The following is a 13,360-nucleotide window of genomic DNA, read 5'->3' on the forward strand; positions in this document are numbered from 1 at the left end:
GTGTGGCAACAAACACTTCCTCACTAGTGAACGCAGCCAGATGGGAGCGGTATAAATAATAAAGTTGTTGTTGCTAATCTATATAAAAATGAACCACCATCGGCAGACAAATGCTTCTCATTTGCTTATTTTCTCTGTGGCTTGTACTTCTCCCTGGAACGTCAAATCATAGATTGGATGAGAACATGAAACTAGCTACTAGGGTAGTTTCTTACACAGCTCTGACAGAATAGTGCCTCAACATTTTACTCAAATCCCTGCTGCTGTAATTTCCAGAGATGGAAAAAAATGTGGCCACTAGATGGTCTAAATGGACTTTGGGTGGTAGGGTTAAACCAGCCAAAGCCAATGGGAAATTTAAGGATTTCAAATAGGTTTGCTTTGCAAGGTGGAGCAGGGTGGAGAGAAATGTGGGACAGTGCTCACCTTGTGTAGGGGAGGACGACTGTCTTGGTATGTCAGCGGGTATCAGAACACAGCAGTAGAGAAGTGCAGTGTAGTGTAGTGATTAGAGCAGGCTTCCTCAACCACGGCCCTCCAGATGTTTTTGGCCTACAACTCCCATGATCCCTAGCCAGCAGGACCAGTGGTCAGGGATGATGGGAACTGTAGTCTCAAAACATCTGGAGGGCCGAGTTTGAGGAAGCCTGGGTTAGAGTGTTGGACAGGGACCAGGATTCAAATCTCTGTTGACCTTGGACCAATCACTCGCTCTCAGCCTAAGTTTTCTCTTAGGGTGTTGTGAGGATAAAATGGGGAGCAGGAAAACTATGCTGCTTGAAAGAAAGGTGATACACAAATGTAATTAATCAGTGCCTTTTTCGGGGGGGATGCAGGGGTACACATACCCCTAAACATTTTGTGAATCTAATGGGAGAAGAAACTAAAAAAATAGTTTCTTCTCTAGCACGGTGAATTGTCAGTTCTGTTGCTACCCCCAATGGCGGCCTCATTTCCTGTCATGGTGTTTCCTGAGTCTCAGATGGAAGCGGGCATTTAATGTGTAAAGTAGGAGTTGGACTCTAGCACAGTGATTGGTCAGTTTCGTTGTTACCACATCCGATGGCAGCTTCATTTCCTTTCTGGGTAATTTTTCTTGAGTCAAAGTTAGAGTACCCCTAAACATTTTTTAAAGAAGAAAAAAAGCACTGTAATTAATAAAATAAATAGATCAGGAACATGCCTGTTTACTGATGAGTATAACTCAGTCATGCTCACCTCTTGGCCATTCAATGTGAGGGATTCAGATATGCCTTTAAAAATTTCAATAGCTATATATGCTCTTATATTAAATGCTTGCTTGAAGCTTTCTATATTTATTAGGTATTCTGTGGTTTTATATCTTGATTTTATTTTGTGAACCACCCTGAGACCCCTGGGTATAGGGTGGTATATAAAGTCAATAAATAAATATAACAACAACAACACATTTTGAAATATATCTCAACCATTGAGTTTCAAAGGTTTTATGTCTGGGTCATATTGGTTAACAGTTTCCTGTAAGATGAAAAAGGGAAGTTGAACTAGACACTGAAACAGCTTGCGGTTTTTAACTACAGCATTTTGAAGTCAGAAATAAAGGGTCCTCTCTCTCTCTCTCTCTCTCTCTCTCTCTCTCTCTCTCTCTCTCACACACACACACACACACACACACACACACACACTCAATCTTAGTGGGTACTGTGAATTTCGCAGTAGATTCCTGCAGTTGTGATAGGAATTTTATGGTCTTAGATATATGGTAATGTTCATAAGCGTACCAACCAAGCACATACATAGATCAGCACAGGAAGGCCAACCTGGAACCATTTTGATTCCTAAACTGAACAAATGTTTTCTCTGCAAGGTCAAAGTGGGAAACCTCCCCATTGTCTCTTTCCTCACAAATCCTGTCTTAAGGGCACATTTAAGATATGAATAGGGAGTGAGCCTGTGACCTGGCCCAGGAACTAAGTATTTATCATTACAAAAGACTGGCCAGGCTCCCCAGGCAATCCAATCAAGTAACCTGCCAGACAGGAGATAAACAACAATATTCTCTGGTTGGCCTCTGTTACTTTCTCCTACCAATAGGGAACCTATTGTAAGGACTCTATATGGATACCCCATAAGGGAAAAGGGCAATTTTTGTTTACAACACAGTGTTTGTGCTAGTGGGGAAACTTGGTTCCTGTGACCATGACTGTCCAATCTGAGCATCACATTCATTCATCATTTATAAACTGCTTAATATTTTTTTAAATCTATTTAAGTGGTGTACAGCTAAAAACAACAATGGTTCTATGACTGACAAAAAAAACCCAAAAAAAACCCAGTAAGATAGCAACACACACACACACACACATACATATATATATATATTATAGAAAAACAAAAAATGAAAGCATATGAAAATGATTAAAATAAAAGTTGAGGGGAGTCAAACCTGTGAAACAGGGTCCAAGCCTGAACAAAAAGGTTAAGTTTTCTCAAGAAATCTGAAGGGCATGATTGTTGCTGCTTCACATACAGCAGAAGGTGATGGCTTTCCGTAGTACAGGGGAAACAGCAGAAAAATGCCTATTTCCCAGGTCAATGCTCTATGATATTTTGCAGCGCCACAAGTAAAATTACCCAGGAGGATCAAAGTGAACTTACAGGTCTATACAGACAGAGATGGTCTTTCTGGTAACCTGGACCCCAGTTGTTCAGGGTTATGTGCATAAACAACAGGACCTTGAAACATGGTCCTGTGTGCAGTTCCCTCAGCACTGGTGTAATATGTACCTGTCCAGGTGATCCACTCAACAACCTGGCTGCAGTTTTTGGCTTTTGTGACCTGGTTAACGGAGAAGTCTGAGGGCTCCCTTGGACAAAAAACAAGGACACCAGCCAGGAATACCAGAGCAAAACAGCAGCCAGTAGGCTTGGTCTTTACTGTATTGAAGACTGTCGTGATATGCCACATGGTGGAACAAGATGGAAGCCCTGAACAAAAGAGCCCCCAAACTTTTATTAGCTACTAATCTCCATGTTAAAAGGTAAAGGTAAAGGTACTCCTGCCCGTACGGGCCAGTCTTGTCAGACTCTAGGGTTGTGTGCTCATCTCACTCTAGAGGCCAGGAGCCGGCGCTGTCCGCAGGCACTTGCGGGTCACATGGCCAGTGTGACATCGCTGCTCTGGTGAGCCTGCACCAGCGCAGCACACAGAACGCCGTTTACCTTCCCGCTATAAAGCGGTACCTATTTATCTACTTGCACTTTAAGGGTGTTTTCGAACTGCTAGGTGGGCAGGAGCTGGGACCGAAAGACGGGAGCTCACCCTGCCGCGGGGATTCGAACCACCGACCATACGATCAGCAAGTCCTAGGCACTGTGGTTTTACCCACAGCGCCACCCGCGTCTCCTAATCTCCATGTTACACCCCCCCCCAAACTACATCGTGGTTACATCATGAAAGGGGAGGTCTGGTGGCAGTAATCTGAGCATCCTGGACCCTACCCCATGGTTCCACTTGCCCTCTACCAAACACCCATCAAGTGTAACAAAAGAGATATTTACCGTATTTTTCGCACCATAGGGCGCACCGGACCATAGGGTGCACCCAGTTTTTTTTGGGGGGGGGAATCAAGAAAAAAAATCCCCCCCAGCCCCAAAGAGCAGCGTACAGGCTGCGCACAACCTCTCCCTGCCGGAGGGGTTGCGCGTGGCTATGGCACAAGCCAAGGCAGCGAGCAGGATGGATCCCGCTCGCTGTTTTGGCTCCCCCTTTAGCCCCGTGCAGCTTTTCCCTCCCGGGAGAGGCTGCGTGGGGCTAAAGACTCCATAGCCCTTGCAGCCTCTCGTTGCCGGAGGGGTTGCGCGCAGCTATGGAGCAAGCCAAAGCAGCGAGCGGGATGGATCCCGCTCACTGTTTTGCCTTCCCCTTTAGCCCTGTGCAGCCTCTCCCGGGAGGGAGAGGCTGCACGGGGCTAAAGACTCCATAGCCCCATGCAGCCTCTCCTTGCCGGGAGACGCTGCGCAGGGCTTTACTGGGAGGTGGGGGGATTCACCCACCTCCCGCAAAACTGGCAGAAGCCGCCAACTCCTTTAAAGAGATTGCGGCTTCTCCTGGCTTTTCTGGGAGGTGGAAGAAGGGACTGATGCAGCCAGTCAGTCCCTTCTCCCTCCTGTGGAAAAGCCCGCAAGAGCGCACGGAGCTTGTGTGCAGCTCTTGGGGGCTTTTCCCGCCTGCCTCCCCCCTGCATTCGCTCCATAGGACGCGCACACATTTTCCCTTGCTTTTTAGGAGGGGAAAAGTGCGTCCTATGGTGCGAAAAATACGGTACATTTCCCTGTTTCCCAGCCAAGTTAATCACACCCTTTTGTCTTCATCTGGGTTTGTTATTTCTGGAATGGCTACCTGTCTGGCACTCAGGTATCAGGATGCCAGGAATTATCACTCAGGTAGAGGGGCTGCTGAGTAGCTGAGCTCACATGTCTATATGAATTTCTGAAGTTTTCCCTGTGAGCCAGTACATAGATACATTTATCAGTGAATTCTTACATTTGGTATCGTGCAGCAAAGGCCCATTGAATAGATAGGAAGAAACTGTGATAAAGTGTTTTGTGGGGACAAATCACAAAAGTCACAAAAGTGATTGTGCTGATTTTGGTAGTGGGCTGCATGTGCATGATATCTGCTGGAGGGGCAACCCCCCCCCCAACCTATACATAAATTCCTGCAACAACCTGGACAGTCACAACAGTCCTGTAAGGTAGGTCAATGTTATCACTTAGTAGAAGGGGGTGGGGCAGCTGAGAGAAGAGGGGCTTACCTAGTGTGATAGGAATTTTGAGGTCTTAGATATATGGTAATTTTCATAAGTGTACCAACCAAGCACATACATAGATCAGCACAGGAAGGCCAACCTGGAACCATTTTGATTCCTAAACTGACCAAATGTTTTCTCTGCAAGGTCAAAGTGGGAAACCTCCCCATTGTCTCTTTCCTCACAAATCCTGTCTTAAGGGCACATTTAAGATATGAATAGGGAGTGAGCCTGTGACCTGGCCCAGGAACTAAGTATTTATCATTACAAAAGACTGGCCAGGCTCCCCAGGCAATCCAATCTAGGAAGCAGGGTATCCAATCAAGTAACTTGCCAGACAGGAGATAAAGGACAGGAGAAAAACAACATTCAAATTTCTGTTTTAGACCGCCTTTTCTGTGATATAGGTATGATGTATCTGAGGGTTGGTCTTAGGTTACACCCCTTCTGGGACGCGGGTGGTGCTGTGGGTAAAACCTCAGTGCCTAGGACTTGCCGATCGTATGGTCCGTGGTTCGATCCCCGCGGCGGGGTGAGCTCCCGTCGTTCGGTCCCAGCTCCTGCCCACCTAGCAGTTCGAAAGCACTCTTAAGTGCAAGTAGATAAATAGGTACCGCTTTATAGCGGGAAGGTAAACGGCGTTCCGTGTGCTGCACTGGTGCTGGCTCGCCAGCTGCAGCTTCGTCACGCTGGCCACGTGACCCGGAAATGTCTTTGGACGGCGCCGGCTCATGGCCTCTAGAGCGAGATGAGCACGCAACCCTAGAGTCGGACACGACTGGCCCGGACGGGCAGGGGTACCTTTACTTTTACCTTTACACCCCTTCTGTGATGTATATATGATGTTTCTGGGGGTGGTCTTGATCTAAAAAGTAAAGGTAAAGGTAAAGGTACCCTTGCCCGAAGGCCAGTCATGACCGACTCTGGGGTTGCGTGCTCATCTCGCTCAAGAGGCTGGGAGCCGGCGCTGTCCGGAGACACTTCCGGGTCACGTGGCCAGCATGACAAAGCTGCACTGATGAACCAGCACCAGTGCCGCACATGGAACGCCATTACCTTCCCGCTATAAAGTGGTCCCTATTTATCTACTTGTCCCTATTTATCTGCTGGAGGAGACTCTTGAGAGTCCCATGGACTGCAAGAAGATCAAACGTATCCATTCTTAAGGAAATCAGACCAGAGTGCTCCCTGGAAGGACAGATCCTGAAGCTGAGGCTCCAATACTTTGGCTACCTAATGAGAAGAGAAGACTCCCTGGAAAAGACCCTGATGTTGGGAAAGATGGAGGGCACAAGGAGAAGGGGACGACAGAGGAGGAGATGGTTGGACAGTGTTCTCGAAGCTACAAACATGAGTCTGACTAAACTGCGGGAGGTAGTGGAAGATAGGAGTACCTGGTGTGCTCTGGTCCATGGAGTCATGAAGAGTTGGACACGACTAAACGACTTAACAACAACAACATTTATCTACTTGCACTTAAGGGTGCTTTCGAACTGCTAGGTTGGCAGGAGCCGGGACCGAACGACGGGAGCTCACCCCGCCGCGGGGATTCGAACCGCCGACCTTACGATCGGCAAGTCTTAGGCACTGAGGTTTTACCCACAGCGCCACCCGCGTCTTGATCTACAGGGTGGCAATTTCAAAAGTCTTTATTGCACGCCATTTTTCTGGTTTCCTCCTCTCTCCTGCGGGTGAGGGGAGCACCCTGTTGCAACAGATCAATAAAGATCAAGCTTCCTAGCTGCTTTGCTTCTCAATATTCTCTGGTTGGCCTCTGTTATTCTCTCCTACCAATAGGGAACCTATGTAAGGACTCTATATGGGCTCTTGGATACCCCATAAGGGGAAAGGGCAATTTTTGTTTCCAACACTAGGTCTACTCACAAGACTGTGGCTGAGGTGAGATGATCTGAATGATGATTCTATGGCTTCTCCCAAAAGAGTCCTGGGAACTGCCGCTCACTAAGCGTGCTGGAACTTGGAACTCTGGGAGGGGTATACAGCAGCTCTCAGAGTTCTTTAAGTGCATGGTGTGGATGTGACTGACTGTCTTTAAAAAGCACAACTAAGTAGCATTGTAGTAGGACATGGCTCAAGCATATCTGAGTCATAGGCTAACCAAACAAACAAACTCAGGGTGAGACTCTGTACCGAATGCAGCCTCCAGTGACCTCTGTTTAGTTGTAGTTTAACTATTTTTGGGAACTCTTAGGCTGCCCAGCACGAGTTCTGCCACAGGGCAGAAGGAATGATCAGACCTTCCTTCTGGAGAGTCATAATGGAAAGAAGAAAGTTTAAAGAAACATACAAGGTAAATTTGCCTTCATCCTACCTAGGTGGAGGTCTGAACAATGTGAAATCTATTTTTGAGAAGCTTCACCAATGTGAAATCTGCCCCTAGAGATTAAAAACAACAACAGATTGTGGTCATAATAAATAGTTACTGGTGGGCTTTCTGACAAATGGCTCTTGCTCAGAAAGGTCTTCCTAATGTTTGGTCAGTATCTCCTTTCTTGCAATTTCAGTCAGTTGGTTTGGGTCCTGTACTCTGGAGCAGCAAGAACAAGCTTGTTGTCTTCCATGTGATAGCTCTTCAGATATCTGGAGATGTTAGATATACAGTACTGTATCAGTGCAGAACCAGCTACCTCAGAAGGTGGAGTGGACTCTTCTCCACCGGAGAGTGAGTTTTTTGGGGGTAAAGCATTATTGCTATTATTTCATTTTATAATGTATATAAAACAGAGAGAACAATTATAATAACAGGCAAAAATTAAAAGATGAAAAACAATCAAATAGGCATGTAGAGTGAGTTGTTGCACATGGGTTTAAAAAACAAAGCCCAAGAGAAGACTATCAACTTGTATCAGGTCATGAAGTCAAGTTTCAGATTTGCCAGGATTTTGTGATGGTTGTATTGAAAGTGGTGGTTCCGGTGTATATGTCATAAAAGAATGCCAAATCATCTAAAATGTGTCTGGAGCTTCTAGTCCTTGTAAAAATTTCAAATTATGTCTGATTTTCTCCATTATAGCTATTTTCCAGAGCGAGCGGTACTAAGCATCCGGTGTAAGATTTTGGGCTGTTTTCCACTGAGTTGCAACCACTCGTCATGCTGCCAAGATCATATATAAGACCAATTCTTTTGACAATATATCATCAAAAATATCTGGCAACATTAATTTTGGGCAGCGAACAATGGTTTAATTTCTGTCAAAATCAAATCCCAAAAATCTCACACCAGCCAACATTCCTGTAAATGATAATGTGCACCACTATCATCACCCTCCTAGAATTAGGTGATATAAAATATTTCTGACATTTGCAAAGGGGTATAATACCATTTGTGTAGTAATTTTAATGAGTTTTCTCTAAGGATTTTAAGGGTTGCGATTCCCAAATTTTATTTCAGTCCCTGGGAATAATTTGTATGCCAATATCCAGCTCCCAGCTCTTTTTAAGGAGTTCCATAATTATACTGAGAAATGTGATGTACAATTTGAAAACCAATCTCTTCTTCCCCCATCCCCCTCGTGCTTAAATAAATTTTCAAATTGTGTTACGGGTCTCAGAGGACCTTGCGTTTCCACATGTTCTTTTACAACGAAACTGTGAGTTTGATTGAAACAAATCCAGTTTGTGTTAAATGCATAGCTGTCAACGTTTTCCTTTTTTTAAATGGGAAATTCCCTTATTCCGAATAGGATTCCTCGCAAGAAAAGGGAAAAGTTGACAGCTATGGTCAAATCTGAGCTGACACATCCGCGTCCCTTTCATGGAGAAGCATCCCTGCGCCCGTGCGCGCACCTCTCTGCAACTTCCTACCTCTACCTGTGGTTTGATCTAAAGCAGCAAGTGAGGGACGCGGGAGGGGGCGGGGCAAGAAAGGGAATTGCCCTTCCCAAAGATGGCCGGGTTGGTTCTACTGGATGCTTCTGCGCAAAACGGCCTGGGGCCCCTCTTACTACCACCCGCAAAGATGGCCGCTCCGGCTTCAGGGCCGCTTCCGCGCCTGCGCGCAGCCGGGACTGTTTCGCGGCGTGGTGCGGCCACGGCTTACGATCGGCTTGGGGAAGTTGTGCTTGGGGGGGAGGCGCCTGCGATGGGCTCGCGCCGGGTCCGCGCTCTGCACCTGGCCTTCCTCCAGCAGCGGGTGCAGGCTCCCCATCTGGGCGCCCGGAGGTGGCTCAGCGCCCGCCCGGCCCACGCGCCCAGGATGGAGTACCAGGTGAGGCACCGCCGGGGCGCCGGAGACCCCCTCGCAAGCCCGGCGGGGGTTGCGTCAGCCGGAGGGCAGGCAGGGATCCTCTTCCCACTCTCGCACCTGCTGCAACTATTGGTCGGTGGGCTGGTTCCGTGAAGGGGGAGTGCAAGCGACCCCCCCCCCAAAGGAACGGAAGCCTCGGCAGTAAAACACACACATGCAATTCCCCAGACCCCGCTTTTGAAAGTTACAGATATTAAACAGGCAAACAAAAAGACCAGTTTTAAAATTCGCACCAGCATTTCGAAGCGTCCGGGCAGCCACGAGTAAGCAGGAATGCTTTTTGCACGCGCCAAAAAGATTGCGGCGTGGACGCCTGTTTGATCCGCTTCCCTGTTTTGCTTTGTTTTATATTTCATTGGTGTGCGTGTGGTTAGTGACTTCTAACGTTGGCACCGAATTTTAATTCGATTTCTTCGCGTTGCATTAGCTTTCTAGGCTGCAGTCCTGTTTTGTTTTATTGGTGTGTTCATGTGTAGGGGGGATTCTAGTGCTGGATATTAATTCGATTTCTTTACGTTAGTTTTATAGGCTGTATTGCACATTGCGGGGGGGAACGGGGATCCGACTTTATACTGTACTTTCTTGTGTAGTACATTACGAGCCAGAAAGGGAAGGAACAAAATACAGTGGCGAATCTACTACTACTACTACTATTTTTATTTTGAAACAGATAGTTGTATTAGTTTTTCCACAGATAAAACAGTAGCCGCAAACAAAAGAAAGCAAAATTGGAGTACACGTTTGTCAGTTAGAGGCAAATCACTTTTAAAACAAGGGAGGGAGATACTGCCAGGTGATCGGAAGACCTGGCTCTCTTGAGGCATGTGCTTCCACATGTTTTGGGACTCCAAATCCCATCATCCTTTGCTGCTGGCTTTTCTGGCAAGGCATGAAGGGAGTCCAGCAGCGCCTGGACGTTCCCTGGACCTCAGCAACAGATGTCTGTGGTCCGTTTTTTTAGGTGGCAATTATAGGGGCTGAACTTGGGGAGGGGGCTTTTGTATGCAAAGTGGTGTGCTCTTTTGTTGATCTGGCTGGCCCCACAACCCAGCCTTCACTGACTGGTGCCCTCCAGATGTTTTGAACTGTTTCCATCAGCCCCTAGCAAGCACATTTTGGACTCAGGTGGCAGTAGTAGTGCTCTAAGGAAGCATTCCCTGTTCTCAATGGTCGATTTTGTTGTGATTTTATGCTTCCCACACCACAATTGGCCCCACAGGGTTTTTTCTGTGGCCACTTAACTTGTTTCAGGTTAACATTCAATGCCTTTTTGTGTGTGTGTCCGTCCATCCATTTTAAACCCTGTATCCCAAAAGGCAGCCAGTCTGGTGTCCTCAATATGTTGTTAAACCACATCTTCCATCATTCCTGACCTTTTCCCAAGCTGACTGGGGCAGATGGGAGCCGGAGTCCATCAATATCTTGAGAGCCACTGATTAGCCACCCGTGTGTCAGTTGAATTTTTCAGGCATTGTCCACAGGGCTGGGCAATATTTGGCTTTCAACATCGCAATAAATCACTACCTAAACATTGCGATATTCCAATGTATCACACTATCTGAAACAAGGATGGAAAGCAAACATGGGAATGTCTTGACAACTGCTACTACTGCTACTAAAGCAGATACATTTTTACGAACCTTTAATCATAGTGAATACAAATAATCTGGGAAAATATTCCCGGGGGGGGGGGATTTAAATTTGATGCATAAATGAAAATAAACTCAATGATTTCATGCTTCAGCTAAACCATTAAAGATCTCTGGAGAATATATTAATGTTCTATGTAGTTTTAAGGGCATTAGAATTAGTAAAATAATGTTAATTATTCGCATATGATTAAAAAAATTTTTTCAACTAATTTAAGAGTTATTTAAGTACAGTGGTACCTCAGGTTACATAGGCTTCAGGTTACATATGCTTCAGCTTACAGACTCCCACTAACCCAGAAATAGTGCTTCAGGTTAAGAACTTTGCTTCAGGATGAGAACAGAAATCATGCTCTGGCGGCGCGGCGGCAGCGGGAGACCCCATTAGCTAAAGTGGTGCTTCAGGTTAAGAACAGACCTCCAGAACGAATTAAGTACTTATCCCGAGGTACCACTGTAATTTACAGTAATTTACACATGCAGTACAGTAATTTACACATGTAATTTACACATGCCCCCCATGACACACCCCACACCTCACATATCCTCTCCCCACCCCACCCCTACTTTTTCTTCCAAAACTACAACCACCACCACCACCTCATGAGTGGCTGCCTAAGCCAGGAGGGTAGTTTTGGTGGAAGCGATTCTGCATCTTACTTAGGCAAACATTCGCCATGCAACCTTGTTTGTGAAGCAGGAGCTGGCAGCAGATCTGTGGTTTTTTATTTGTTTTTAAGCCTAACCTGCTTCTCCCTTCACAAAGTTGTCGGAGGCAGGGTGGGAAGGTGGAATGAGGATGAAAGGGATTTCCTAATCGATTTCATCAGAGCAGCTCAATGCGGACGATTCTTTCCTGAGGATTGCCAATGGGAGAGGCGCGTTGATAGGGAGAGCAAGCCAGCTCTGACAAAAGATGCCACAGACAGGTGCATGCATTCTCACACACAGAGAGAGGAGGGAGGGAAAGAGGCTTAAACAACATAACCTACCAGCCTGGTGCTCCTAGCCTAGTTCTAAAACAAAAAAATTATGGTGTCTGCTCTAAGGATACTGTAGTTCCCAGTCATTCTGCCTTCATTTATGAGTGCCTGCTCTTGTGGTTTGCTGCCCCCTGCAGGAGAGAGCTAAGCCAGCAAAGCTATACAATTTGCGGGAATTATGAGCAAAATCAGCTTCACAGTTTTACCCACATGATTAGCAATATATCTCCAGGTAGAATGTTATGCAAAAGCTATCATGATGTGGACTTTTTTTTTAAATTGGGTTTTATAAACAAGAATAATGTTATGCAAACAAGTATACCAAGTTTTCTCATGCCATTTGTATACAGTCATACCTCATGTTACGTTTGCTTCATGATATGTTTTTTCAGGTTGCGTCCTGCGGCGACCCGGAAGTACTGGAAAGGGTTACTTCCGGGTTTCGCCGCTCACGCATGCACAGACGTGCAAAATGACGTCATGTGCAGAAGTGGCAAATTGCAACCTGCATGTGCAGAGACGCACCACTGTAGGTTGCGTTCTATTCATGTTGCGAACGGGCCTCTTGAACAGATCCCGTTCGAAACCAGAGGTACCACTGTATCACAAAAATAGCATGATAAATGTGGAAAAGTATCTACAACATATGTTTCATTATTAGTGGTCCGTGTGCAGGTTCTTGGTTCATGAATTGGCTTAAACCAGTGGTGGCCAACCTTGGCCCTCCAGCTGTTTTGGGACTACAATTCCCATCATCCCTGACCACTGGTCCTGCTAGCTAGAGACAATGGAAGTTGTAGTCCCAAAACAGCTGGAGGGGCAAGTTTGGCCATCACTGGTTTAAACAATTAAGAAAGAAAGAAAGAAAGAAAGAAAGAGGGGAGGGGGGAATGGTGAGTGGGGTGGGGTGGGGTGGGGTGGTTATGCTTCTATTCTTCTACTTAGTGGCGGGGTCGGCGTTACTTATATGGGCTATCTTACTATTCACTTGTTGTATTTCCTTGGTGGTGAGAGAGGGAGGACTTTAAACAATATATAGAAAAATTGTCCAGACCTAATTGTCTTATCTCCCCGCAGATAGAGACTACACACATCAGTAAGAGAGCATCGAGTAAAAATCTATACGGTGGTACCTCGGGTTACATACGCTTCAGGTTACATATGCTTCAGGTTACAGACTCTTCTAATCCAGAAATAGTGCTTCAGGTTAAGAACTTTGCTTCAGGATGAGAACAGAAATTGTGCTCTGGCAGTGCGGCGGCAGCGGGAGGCCCCATTAGCTAAAGTGGTACCTCAGGTTAAGAACAGTTTCAGGTTAAGAATGGACCTCCGGAACGAATTAAGTACTTAACCTGAGGTACCACTGTACTGATTTTTATTTTAATTTACTACATTTATATCCTACCTTTCCTGTCTGTTTCCGGGGAACTATTTTCTGCTTCTTTTTAACACTGAGTATTTTTCCAAATGTGCAGCCTTAAGCAGTATAGTCAGTGCATTCTCTCATGGCCCTGCATGTGAGTTGGGTGAGGTGGAGAAGAAGCGAGAAAGTGATGAATGTGGCCAGAACTAGAAGCAAAAGTGCTTTTAGCACATTGCCTGCTCCTGGCTATTGCCACCTGAGGCATCTTTATCAACTTGCCTTTACAAGCCTGTCACTCCCTGCTGAGA

The 13,360-nt window shown here is 46.1% G+C and overlaps 1 protein-coding gene across 2 annotated transcripts in view; it reads left to right on the forward strand.

Annotated features, from left to right (window-relative positions):
• Positions 1 to 7,006: 7,006 nt before the first annotated feature.
• Positions 7,007 to 13,360, forward strand: part of FPGS (folylpolyglutamate synthase) — a 51,150-nt gene continuing 44,796 nt past the window's right edge. Inside the window, exon 1 of one of the 2 annotated variants that reach the window (XM_083721760.1) lies at positions 7,007 to 7,101. In XM_083721760.1, coding sequence (XP_083577886.1) covers positions 7,039 to 7,101 — 63 coding nt within the window. In that variant the 5' untranslated portion in view covers positions 7,007 to 7,038. Of the gene's footprint in view, positions 7,102 to 8,753; positions 9,019 to 13,360 lie in introns of those variants that run through there. The other variant, XM_083721759.1, reaches the window with a different exon arrangement.

Source organism: Podarcis gaigeae, assembly GCF_964106915.1.
Source record: "Podarcis gaigeae genome assembly, chromosome: Z".
Lineage (NCBI taxonomy): Eukaryota > Metazoa > Chordata > Lepidosauria > Squamata > Lacertidae > Podarcis > Podarcis gaigeae.